This window comes from Canis lupus, chromosome 11, assembly GCF_011100685.1.
Source record: "Canis lupus familiaris isolate Mischka breed German Shepherd chromosome 11, alternate assembly UU_Cfam_GSD_1.0, whole genome shotgun sequence".
In the NCBI taxonomy this organism is placed as follows: Eukaryota; Metazoa; Chordata; class Mammalia; order Carnivora; family Canidae; genus Canis; species Canis lupus.
Genome location: NC_049232.1, coordinates 19855156 through 19868371, shown reverse-complemented (window position 1 = coordinate 19868371; position 13216 = coordinate 19855156). Strand labels below are relative to the sequence as shown.

The window sequence follows — 13216 nt, the reverse complement described above, 5'->3', positions numbered from 1 at the left end:
TCTGTGTCTCTCAGAAATAAATAAATAAATAAATAAATAAATAAATAAATAAATAAATAAATAAATAAATAAATATTAAAAAAAGAGAAAACACATATTACCAAAATCAGTTATGAAAGAAGAGATATTAATACAAAAATTAAAAGCATTTGAAAATTTTATGAGCCACTTTATAACAAATTGGGCAGATCTTACAAAAACATACATTACCATAAGTAGACTGAAAAACTTTGAATGTATTTATAAAAAGTAAAGAAATTAAATTGATAATGATATTTATTACCACAAAGAAAAGCTAGGCCCAGATGGCATTACTATTAAGTGTTTTCAAGTATTTAAGAAAGCATTGCTACTTATCCTGAGCAAACTCTTTGGGAAAATGGAGAAAGGAGGAGCACTTACAACCTATTCTGAATCCAATATTAACCGAACACTAATACAGACAAAAACATCACAAGAAAAGCAAATCACACGTTTTTATCTCTCATGAACATACATGCAGCAGTTGTTAACAAGATTACAGCAAACTCAATCCAGGTATATATTAATAAAGTATTAGAAACTGAATAAGTTGGGGTTATCTTGAGAATGCAAGAAGGTTTAAACATTTGTAAATCAACTAATACAGTATAGTGTATAAGTAAAATAATGGACAAAAACCATATTGCAGTAAAAAAAGAAAACAAAACATTTGAAAAAATCCAAAACCTGTTCATGATAAAACTTTTGAACATACTAGACATAGAGAAGGAAATCTGGTAATTCTGATCTAGGGTATGTACCTAAATGGCCTAGAGATTTCCTGTAGGTGGTAAAATGGAATACTGTGTGGGGAGGGGGGATCATCCTAGTTTTTTTATTTTCTCTCTTAGTGATCACAGCCCTGTCCTTCCTGTTTTCCAGTGTCTTGTAACTGTGCTGTTTATGTATTTTGATTTTCTTGCTTTTTTAGCTAAGAGAATAAATCTAGTATCTGTTACTCCATCTTCAGTGAAAGAAATTTAAACAAATTTACTTTAATTTTTTATGCATTAGATGCTGTCAAGAGTTTTGGGGGAAAATAGTTGTACTGCTTAAGAAAAAAGAAAAGTGATTTTTTTTTCATCTTCAGAAGTAATTTATTATATGTAGACATTAAAATTTTGTTAAAAGACTAACATACTGCCTTCTGCACTAAGGAGGCACCTTAGGATCTTGTTATGAACTAATATTTGTATGTAACATTATACTTTGTGAAGAATTGACATTTTTAAAATACGAAACCTTCTCATAAAAGTAGATAATAGGTCACTTACTTTATTCATTCACTTTTTCCAGTCTATAAAATTGCATAGTGTTTTTTAAATGACTTGTATTTCCTTATGTTTACTTTTTGGTACTTTATATTTTGCTTGATTAGTGAAGTTTCTTCAATTTGATTAGTTTATAGTAATATTTTAGATATTGGCCATGGTACTTCATTTTCATTGATGTAATATTTTAGATTGCTTTTATAATTTTCTTTTAAGTGTGGTTTGCAAATAAAGTATGTTAAAATTTTGTCTAATATATAATTAGCGAGTATTCTACCCCAATCCCTTTTAAAACATTTTGTTTCTCTTTTAAAATGAAGACCTTATGTTTTTCCTTTAAGTTCTTTTTATCTTTTGTTGATTACCGCTTCCAAAATATAATAGTTTATTTTCATAAAATATTCTATAGTTGTAGCTTCATTTTTTATTAGATGTTTTTACACTAGTTCAACATTATATACCAAATTCAAAATTTGAGACTAGGCAATATCTTTTATAATTTTAGAGACTAAAAGCATGTATTTTTAAAAGATTTTTCGCAAAGAATTGTGTTGATCATTTCTGTTAGGGCAAATAAGAGGAAAGGTATTTTGGGTTGTTTTTAAGAAAATCTTAATTAACATAAATGATAGAATTATAATTTCTTGGTTTAACATTTAGGGTTTGGGGAGGGGGTTCTTTTTTATTTTTCCTATATTGATATATTTTATCTATAATCTTTGCTAAAGAAATTGTTCTTTTGTTTTTATAGTTTTGGTAAGCAGTTTGGAGGAAAAAGAGGATGTGATTGTCTTGTATTAGAGCCTTCAGAAATGATTGTGGTAAGAATTTTAAAGAATGCTGCATTGTTTTTTTGAAATGCTTCAATTTCAACTTTAAATGTAGTAAGATTTTAAACACTTAAGGAGGTTCCATTACTGTGACTTAACATATTGGGTAGCATCAGACCTATATATCAAATTTGATATGGTTTTATCTACTTTAAATTTTTTCTGATTCTTGAGAGGATTTGAAAAATTATACAATTATATTTACCATGTTCCAAATTTGATAGTTTCTTTTACTACTTCTAACTAGAAATTTTAAATGAAGGCCTTATAAAGGAACCCTGACCTTTCAAGTGTTTTCTCTTTTCCTGCTTAATTTAGTTAATAATCTTTGAATATCCATATTCTGTGCTCTGGACATGAGGGAGAAAGCTAGAGAAAAAGAGACAACACAGTTATATCCAAGTAAGAAATGGTTTAGATCTTAATATTATTACTTTAAGAGTATAATTAAGGAATAATTCTTATTCCTAAGAAATCCAGGTAGTTGATAAAACATTAGAAAATCTCACTTTGTTTTTTAGCATTAAAAGAACCAAGAACACAACTTTGATTTACCTTGTTCTGAGATGACCTTACTAGAAAAGAATTATATTGAATGGACTCATTGTACTGCTAGCATTTCCTGTAGATGATCATGTCATATGATTTGATTTTAAATTTTTAAGAAGTGAAGTTGCGTTCTTAACGAAGCATTTTAATGTCAGAGTTCAAACTTCACATCTTCCTAGTTTCTTGTTACCTCTTCCCCAAACTGGATCATCTACATTATCATGCACTCAGTGTCCTAAATTTCATAAACAAATGAATTTTTAGCTCCTAAAAGGCAAAAATTATATCTTACCCGCTTTGTGTCTTCCATTGTATTGCAGAGTGCTGCCTGCACTAGTGAGTATTCAGTGAATGTTAATTAAATTGAAGATTATTCAAGGCTTGGACTGTGCATTATGTTTATTTTTTTCAAGTGTTGGTATAAGTAGCATATATAAGGCCTCAGAACTCTATCTTTTAAATAAATATATTGAGAGACACATCAAGAAAACTGCCTCAGGCAGTACCGATTTTCTCATTTATTTGTCAGTTCACATAATTTGTATTTCTTCTGCTTTATCAGGAAAGAATAGTGCTTTTTACCTCAGTGTTCTCATATACTTTTTTTTTGTTTGCTTAGTTTTATCGCATTAAAATACACAACATAAAATTTACTATCAACCATTTTAAGTATTCACTGTTAAGTATTCAGTGTTATTAAATTACAGAGAGATTAATCACTTATAAATTATTAAGTTAATTTTCCCTGTAAGTTAAAGGGAGGGCTGTTTTTCTGCCCAGACCAGTCTCTAAGAAGATCTGCTTGTTCAGTGGGGTATAGAATTTAAAGCCAAGATAAGGCTGCCAGTGTTTTTCATTGCTCCCGGTGCCTTTTTGCTTAAAGAGTCTGTCTGTGAACAGAGCTAGAAAAAACACTGTGAGTGTATATGTACCCAGACACATGTATATACATGTGTCTGTATTTATTTCTTTGTATCTGTGTTTAAAACCCAGAGTTTATTCTGGTCTTTATTCTTTGCTTGTTACCTTCTTTCTGTAAGGGTAAGAAACTTGATTTCCATATTCAGTATTTAGTTGAACAGAGTAGTTTAAGAATTCCTTGCCTTTAACGTTGTAGAAAGTGCTGCTAGCTAGAGGATTAGCATGCACAAATACACATATTTTAAATACATATAATTTGTTGAGATGTTACAAATGTATGATCCTTATAACTTAACTATATCAAAGTATAAAATGTTTCAAGGACCCATTCTAAAATTAAGAAAACACTCAGAGAAGCATTAGGGACCTGGCAAAAGGACAGAAGAACCAGATTAAAGGGACTCCTGTTGCCCAAATCTGGGACAATTTGAGAATCCACATAAAAATTCATAGTAGGGATCCCTGGGTGGCGCAGCGGTTTGGCGCCTGCCTTTGGCCCAGGGCGCGATCCTGGAGACCCGGGATCGAATCCCACGTCGGGCTCCCGGTGCATGGAGCCTGCTTCTCCCTCTGCCTATGTCTCTGCCTCTCTCTCTCTCTCTCTCTCTATCTGTGACTATCAAAATAAAATAAAATAAAATAATAAAATGTAATTACTGGTATCCCTATATATAATATAAGAATTTATAAATTCTCCTGATACGAGTGAGTGAATAAGGGAGAAGGGGACGTTCTTCCCTATAACTGAAATACTAACAAATAGAGAAAAAATGATTTTATAAAATCATTAATGAGTGCTGAAACTTGAGGGCTAGTGTTTGAGAAAACAGTACTTACAGTCTCAATATATCTCCCCACAAATCATTATGAAGAGAAAAATTAGCAAATTTCTATTGGGAAAAACATGGAGGATACCACTATAATAAAATCATTGCTATCACCATCAGTATGGGCACAAACTGATAAACTACTATTCCTAATAGGATGAAATGAGGACAAAAATACCACTTTTGTGATAATTTCCTGTGTGAAATGCATACCTGAATCTAGTCATTAGAAAATACCAGACAAAATAAAATGAAAACATTCTACTAATTGACCATTACGCAGAATATTCCAGTGTCAGAAAATATAGAGAAAGACTAAGGAACTATTTCAGATTAAAGGCAGAAAGACATAAACACAATACTTGATCTTACATTAAATCCTGGAGGTGGAAGGGCTTATGGCTATGAATGATGCTTTTGGCACAATTGATGAAATTTGAATATATACTTGTAGAGTAGATAGTACTGAATTTCCTGGTTTTTTGTTTTGTTTTGTTTTTTAAGATTTTTATTTATTTATTCATGAGAGACACACAGAGAGAGGCAGAGACTTAGGCAGAGGGAGAAGCAGGCTACCCGCAGGAAGCCTGATCCCAGGACCCCAGGGTCATGACCCGAGCCAAAGGCAGACTCTCAACCACTGAGTCACCCAGATGCCCTGGAATTTCCTGATTTTAAGAACTATACTAGGATTATGTGAAACCAAGTCTTCGTTCTTAGGAAATTCATGTTGATATATTTTGAGGTCAATTTATATGTAGATGTTTAAGAAAAAATTTGCGTGTGTACATATAAAATCTTAGAAAATCACCAAAGAATCACATAAAAAAAAATTTTTTTTTTAAGTGATGTTTATGCCCAATATGGGGCTTGAACTCATGACTTTGAACATCAAGTATTTGCTGATTGGTTGGTAATTTTTAATTCCAAACCACATTTCATTGATGAGCAGCATAGTAAAAAAAGCTTTTATAAGTTATGAGAAAATAATACAAAATAGTTTTAAGATTTTTATTTTTGAGATTTATGAAAGATTTTATCAAAATATTGTATGAATTTTTTCTTTTAAGTTTTTCACCATGACATCTTTTTTAAGTAGATCCCATGTCTAACATTGGACTCATAACCCTGAGATTAAGAGTCACACGTTCTACTGACTGAGCCAGCCAGGCACCCTGATACTACATGTTTTGACTTCTTAAAATGTATTAAATATTTTGTACAAGTATAAATCTTTGGTACGTCAGTATTTTTTAGCTGAAATTATTTAAAATTCATGAAAGAATTTAGTCTGAGTGCATGAATGTTAGAAATACATGTTTCTTGTTTTCATAAGTTGTTTTAAATGGTTTCTGTGTACAAATTTTAATAACTCCACTAATGATTGGGAATTTGTGTTACTGAGCATCTTTCTGATCACCTGATAGTCATCTTAATCTGACATGCTATACGGAAATTTCCTTATTTTAACTTGTGCATATTTTCATACGCCTTCAGGGGGATTTGTTTTTCTTAATAGTCATATGTCATGCTCATTTTTCTAATTGGATTCTTTTTTTAGTAAGGTTTATTTATGTTAGAGAACACCGTGGGGGAGGGGAGAGAGAGAGAAAGAGAAAGTGAGGGAGAACCCTAAGCAGACTACCTGCTGAGTGTTGAGCCCACCTCAGGTCTCTATCTCAGTGTCTTACAATCATGACCTGAAGTGAAATCGAGTCTGATGCTCAACTGACTGAGTTACCCAAGTGACCCAGATTATTATTTTTTTATTCTTTCTTATTCTTAAGAGCTTTTTGTTAATAAATGAGCTTATACAAGGCTGTAAATATATCATTTATTCTTTAAAATAAATTTTGCATTAGGGTTTTTTTGTTTGTTTTTATCTGTAGAGTTTTCCTCTTAAAAGTTTCTGGTTAACGTCATGCTTATTATTAGAAAAACCTTCCCCATGACAATATTACTGAACTTTTATCCTGTACTGCTTTATAGAATTTTTTTTAATTTTTTTAATTTATTTATGATAGTCACAGAGAGAGAGAGAGAGAGAGAGAGGCAGAGACACAGGCAGAGGGAGAAGCAGGCTCCATGCACCGGGAGCCCGATGTGGGATTCGATCCCGGGTCTCCAGGATCGCGCCCTGGGCCAAAGGCAGGCGCCATACCACTGCGCCACCCAGGGATCCCTAGAATTTTTTTTTTAAAGATTTATTTGTTTTAGAGAAAGAGAGCACCACTGGGGGAAAGCACAGAGGGAGAGGGAGAATCTCAAGTAGAATCCCCGCTGAATGTGGAGCTAGACAAAGGGCTTGATCTCTAGACCCTGAGATCATGTACCTGAGTTTTAATCACCAAACACTTAACTGACTGAGCTATCCAGGTGCCCTGCTTTATAGAATTTGTTTTTGTTCCTTATTTTAACTTTTAGGTCTCATTCCTCTGGGTAGCCGAAGACAACAGTAATCACTTAACTATCTGTCTTCCAACATTTCCTCCAGAGGCAGTGCAGAGCTACAAGAAGAGTAAGAAAAATCTATATATAAACCATATTCATGCATAGATTGAAGGCAGAGAAGGCCAGATTTAGAAAATAATTGTAAGGAGAGAAAACCCACCAATTCTCAGCATATTATCTTTCACACACTGTCTTTTCCCAACTCTCACCAAGGCTTTGTGGTGAGCAAAGGCCAACCAAGCAGATTTGCAGAAAACACACAAGATAGAAGCTACCAAGTGGACCTAAGCTTAATCTGCACTGCCACTGCACCCTGACTTTAAAATTGTGGGTGTGTATGTATGATAGAACAGAACATGTTTTACAGGGTAGTCATTTAAAATGTAATGATTTACAAAAGTCATCTTCTAAATGTTTATCTTCAGGGTTAAGATAAAAGGTAAAAAGAAGGCAAACCCCCTTAGTAGTTAAGTGTTGAAGAAGAAAAACATGTCAGAAGTTTTAGGTTCCTGCAAGACAAGGTGAGCATAAAATCAGAGTCTCATAATGCTTTTTCCCCTCACCAAGACAAAAAAGAAAAAATATCCTAAAATACCTGGACCTCAGAGTATTTGGTAATTTCCTATTAAACTAGAAGTCTTTAAAAAAAAAATAAAATCCCAGTACCACAAAAAGATAAGACAGGAAGATTAATAAAAGTATATATAGTTACCAAAAAAGAAGAGATTCATTACATACCAACTGAAGGAAATTCATCCATACTCCAGAAAAAAAAAAAACAACAAATAACAAACACACAGATGAAACTGACCTTACTATAGAGACAAACATTTTTAATCATTTGAGGACATTTTTTTTTTTAATATTCATGATAGAGACAGAGAGAGAGGCAGAGACACAGGTAAAGGGAGAAGCAGGCTCCATGCAGGGAGCCTGACGTGGGACTCGATCCCGGGACACCAGGGTCACACCCTGGGCCGAAGGCAGGCACTTAAACCACTGAGCCACCCAGGCTGCTCGATGACATTTTTTTTAATGTAAAATTAGAAAGTCAAAAACCAAGAAAAGAAATTATTAAGAAAAATGGAATAAAAGAGTATATACTCGGTAAAGAAATGGAAGACATAGAAAATAATTATTTTAGAAATAAATAAATTGCAGGATGCCCCAGGGAGAACACACTCAAACTTTAATAAGGTGCATTGAACAAATCAAAACTACAGTAAGATATCACCTGTCAAAATGGCTAAAATCAAAGGTAATAAATTAAGGGGGGGGTTAATGAAGATGTGGAGTAAAAGGAATTCTCATACACTGTTGGTGGGAATGTGGATTAGTACAACCAATGTGAAGAACAGTGTGGAGGTTCCTCAAAAAATTTAGAAACAAAATATCTTAGGATCCAATAACTCTCCTACTTGGTATTTACCCAAAGAAAACAAAAACACTAATTTGAGAAGATACATGACTGCCTATGTTTATTGCAGTACTATTTACAATAATCAAGAGTTGGAAGCAACCTAAGTGTTCATTGGTAGACAATAGACAAATGGATAAGGAATATAAGGTATATATGCAATGGAATATTAAAAAGGATGAGATCTTGCCATTTGTGATAATGTGGATGGATCTTGAGGGTATTATGTTAATGTTTGGTGACGGATGATAGCTACATTTGAGCATAGCAAAATGTATAAACTTGTCAAATGATTGTGTTGTATACTTGAAACTAATAAAACCTTGTGTGTCAACTAAAAACTAAGAATCAAATAAAGGTAGGGAAAAAACTGAGTAAAAGAAAATGACAAAAAGAAGAAAGAAAAAATGTGTCAGAGATACTATGTACTTGAAAGTTGCTGAGAGAAATGGTAAAGGTGTGATGTGATAGAGGTACTAGCTGAGGCAGTGGTCATAATCATTTTGTAATTTAGAAATTTATCAAACCAGCCCATTAAATATCTTGAACTTGCACAGTCTTATGGTGAATTATATCTCAAAGCTGGAATAAAACAAATGTTAGAGAAAATACTGGAAATTGAAGATAGGCAGTGAATGGATAACATTCCTAATTTTAAGAACCTCAGGAGAGAATAATCCATAGAAAGCAACTATGTTTAAAGTAGTATTTAACAAAAATTGTTTATAAATTGAAAAAGATTCAAATCTACACATCTGAAGGCTCTCCTGGGGACTGGGTAAATTGGTCCAGAATGATCATTTCCAAGACATTTCCTTATAAAACTATTTGATTTCAAAGATTAAAAAAATCCTTAATGTCTGCAGGCAAAAATACGACATAATTTCCAAAGGCAAATGAATTGCATTGGTTCAGACATTTACAAATCCACTGCAAGGGAGCACCTGGGTGGCTCAGTCAGTTAAGCATCTGACTTGTGATTTCAGCTCGGTTTATGATCCAATGTAGATGTAGAGCTTCATGCTTAAAGGGAAGTCTGCTAGGGATTCTCTCCCTCTACTCACCCTCCTCCCCCACTTGGACTTGCTCTTTCTCTAAAAGACTCTTTTTTAAAAAAAAATACTAAAAATCCATTGGGACAACCAAAATAAGGCACAAGTGGAACAGCCTTTAAAAAATAAAAAGAGGGCAGCCCCGGTGGCGCGCCTGTTTGGTGCGCCTGCAGCCCAGGGTGTGACCCTGGAGACCCAGGATCAGGTCCCACATCGGGCTCCCTGCATGGTGCCTGCTTCTCCCTCTGCCTGTGTCTCTGCCTCTCTCTCTAGCTGTGTCTCTATGAATAAATAAATAAAATCTTTAAAAAAAATAAAAAAGAAAAAGTATGAACTAAGGATTTTGTGTCAGCCACATTTGTCTTTTCAAGGTTATGGAAAAACAGTTTTCAACATAAAAGAACTTAAGGAATTAGGTACCCATGAGTTGTTTTTAAGGAATCACTAGAGGATATTTTACCCAACTGAGAAATAACCAGGGAAACCTCACCGAAAGGAACAGTGATGAATGTTTAAAATACATAAATGTGTTGGTAAGACTCAAAGGTAGAGATGTGAGAGAAAGACTACTATATTACCTATTGTGACAGAATCTAATAAAACGGGAAAACAAAATGAAATAGGAAAAAAAATAAGCTTATTGATGTTTGTTGCATAAAGAATAGGTGAGAGTGTTAAAATAATAAATTACTGTTAAACTAGATTATTATAAGGTTTGGGGTTTGATTACTATATAATCTAATAGTTTACTTATTTCATGGATGTTGACAGAAGACATAAGACTTGTGAGTCAGAAGCAACTTCTTTACTCATGCTGTAGCAAGCAGCATATCATTAGCATATTTCTGTAGATTCTCCTGCTTCCCAGGTCCCATGGAGGCAGTTCTGGGTGGCCCACAGTGATGGCACCCACATAGTAGGTTTGCATTGCAACTAAGAACCCCTGAGCTTGGGGGAATGTACTGCTTTTATAGTGCATGCATGCTCTTTTCTCAGCAGGAAACATTACCTCATCCTTCAGGATTGCTCATTACAAGCACAACTCTGAGAAATGACCCAGTTAATGAGTGGTTAGGACTGTGCATTCTTTGTTAACTTAGTAAAATGTGTAGAAGCACAACAGGCCCAGGGAAGACTGTGCTTCCCCACAGATAGTAAGAAAGGAGTAAAAAAAAAACACATGGACTATAACAAGTATTGGCAAGGGTACAGAGAAACAAAAGCCCTCGTACATGGCTGGTAGAAAAACAGAGATACAGCATCTCTGGAAAAGAATTTGACAGTTCATGAAATAGTTGAAAATGAAATACTGTATGACGATCAATTCCATTCCCACATGTATGGATACCCTAGAGAATTGAAAACGTGTCCACATTAAGTCTTGTACATTGACGTTTATAACATTCATAATAACTGAAAAGTGAAAACATGCCACATGTTATGTCCTTTAACGTGATAAACGTTAAACAAAATGTTTTATGTTCACATGATGGCATATTATGCTGCAATGAAAAGGAATTGAATATTGATACATCCTGTAATATAGATAGATGAATCTTGAAAACATTGTTCTAAGAAATCCAACACAAACCACGTATTGTGTGATTGCATGTACATGAAATAACCAGAATGTGGAAATTTTGAGAGATGAAAAGCTGAGGCCAGTGGGCATAGAGTTTCTCTTTGGAATGATAAAAATGTTCTGGAATTAGGTAATAGTGATGGCTGCACAACTTGTGACTATATTAAAAACTGATGAATTATATACTTAAAAGAGGAGGATTAATGGTATGTGAATTATATCTCAGGAAAAAATGTATGAGAAAAGAATATAGAGACAAACCTTTAAAAAAGGTTTAAGTACAAAAGTAACCAGTAGAACAAAAATACAGGTCTTCCTGAGTAGCCAAAAATTTTTTTTTATTGAAGCAAAGAATATACATTTCCTAGAGAAATGCAGTAAAGTACACATAATTATAAAAGATTTAAAAATTGTGACCTGGGGGCACCGTGGTGGCTCAGTGGTTGAGTGTCTCCCTTTGGCTCAGGGCATGTTTCCGGGGTCCTGGGATTGAGTCCCACATCAGGCTCTCCCTGCAGGGAGCCAGCTTCATCCTCTGCCTATGTCTCTGCCTCTCTCTCTGTGTTTCTCATGAATAAATAAATAAAATCTTAAAAATTGTGACCTATAATATTAGTCATACCAGTAAATGTGAATGGCTTCATGTTCCCTTTTATAAGCAAAAGATTTTTAGTTTGGCTCACTTAAGAAGACCCAGCTATGTAGTTTTTTTTTTAATACTTTTTAAAAATATTTATTAATTTAGGGGTACCTGGGTGGCTCAGTGAGTGTCCGCCTTAGCTTCAAGGTGTGATCTTGGGGTCCTAGGATAGGGTCTCACATCGCACTCCCCACAGGGAGCCTGCTTCTCCCTCTGCCTGTGTCTCTGCCTCTCTCTCTGTCTCTCTCATGAATAAATGAAATCTTTAAAAAAAATGTATTTATCTTAGAGTGTGCACAAAAGCAGAGGCAGGGTCAGAGAGAGAAAGAAAATCTCCAGTAGACTGTATGCTGAGCTCAGAGCCTGAAGGTGGAGCTTGAACTCAGGATACATGAGATGATGACCTGATCTGAAATCAGGAGTCAGACATTTAACTGACTGAGCCACCTGGGTGCCCCTTTTTGTTTTTTAAGAGAGACACTCCTATGATTGTTGTATCAAATGATTCAGGAAGGCTAAAAATAAAGCAGTAGATAATGGCATACTAGACCAATGAAAATTAGAATTCAAAGTAGAATTCAAGCCAAAGTAGAATGAACTGTGACTTAAAAGGACAATTTTTAGAACACATGAATATCTTTGCAGCAAATTACACAGAAACCTTCTATATAAAACAGACACTCCAGAGGATTGATTGAGACCTAGAAATACACTACTAGAGAATTTAATCCTCTGTTATTAGCACAGAGTAGATGGAGTTGAGAAAAAAATGAAATAGAAGACCTAAACAATATAAACTGTAAGGTGAATCTTACGGAGATAAGTCAAATTCTACAACATCAACATATATTGTTTAACTGTATCAGGTGCCTGTGCCACATTCACAGAAATTGAGCCTATATTTACAAAATTCAGTAATTTTCATAAATTATAGTAATACCTTCTGATAACATGCAATGAAATTCTAAATTACTATTAACAGAAAATTAATTGGCTCTTTGACCTGAGAAAATGTTGAGCCTACCATATAACTTTTCATCAAAGGATAAATTCATACTGAAATTACAGAGTTTTGCAAAATAATGATAGTGAAAATATACTGCATAGCAGAATATGTGGAAAAAGTGTTCAGAAACCAGAGGGAAAACAGCCAAAAGGAGCAAATTCACATAGGAGATGCAAATACTTGAGTTAACATATGCATATTTTAAAACAGCTGATTAGTAAGTATTTCAAGGATTTAGTGGAGAATTTTAGAAGATTGGAAACTATAAAATGAAATAATGAAATCATGGTTTCCAAATTCTACAACTAGAAATACCTACAAATGAAAATGATGCTCAGTAGGTGGATTTTTACAGACAGTAAAACTTGACTGAAGAGTGAGTTAGGGAACTGAATGACAAGCTGGAAGAAAAACAGATGAAGAAAATATTTAAAAGTGCATAGTAGAGTGTAGGAAACAAATAATAGGAAAGATCTAATGTAAGTAATTAGAATCCTAGAAGGAAACGAAAGAAGTGTTGGAAGAGCTGATGGTTGAGAATTTTCCAAAACTGTCAAAAGAAATCAACTCACAGATTTGAGAACTCTACAATCTCAAAGCAGGACAAATACAAAGAAACTTACATGTAAGCACATTACAGTGAAACTAC

The 13216-nt window shown here is 33.9% G+C and overlaps 1 protein-coding gene across 9 annotated transcripts in view; it reads left to right on the top strand.

The window, feature by feature from the left end:
* Positions 1-13216, top strand: part of RAPGEF6 (Rap guanine nucleotide exchange factor 6) — a 210821-nt gene that overhangs the window by 70243 nt on the left and 127362 nt on the right. For all 9 annotated transcript variants that reach the window (XM_038552080.1, XM_038552078.1, XM_038552079.1 and 6 more), the window contains one exon: positions 2044-2113. In XM_038552080.1, coding sequence (XP_038408008.1) covers positions 2044-2113 — 70 coding nt within the window. The remainder of the gene's footprint in view (positions 1-2043; positions 2114-13216) is intronic.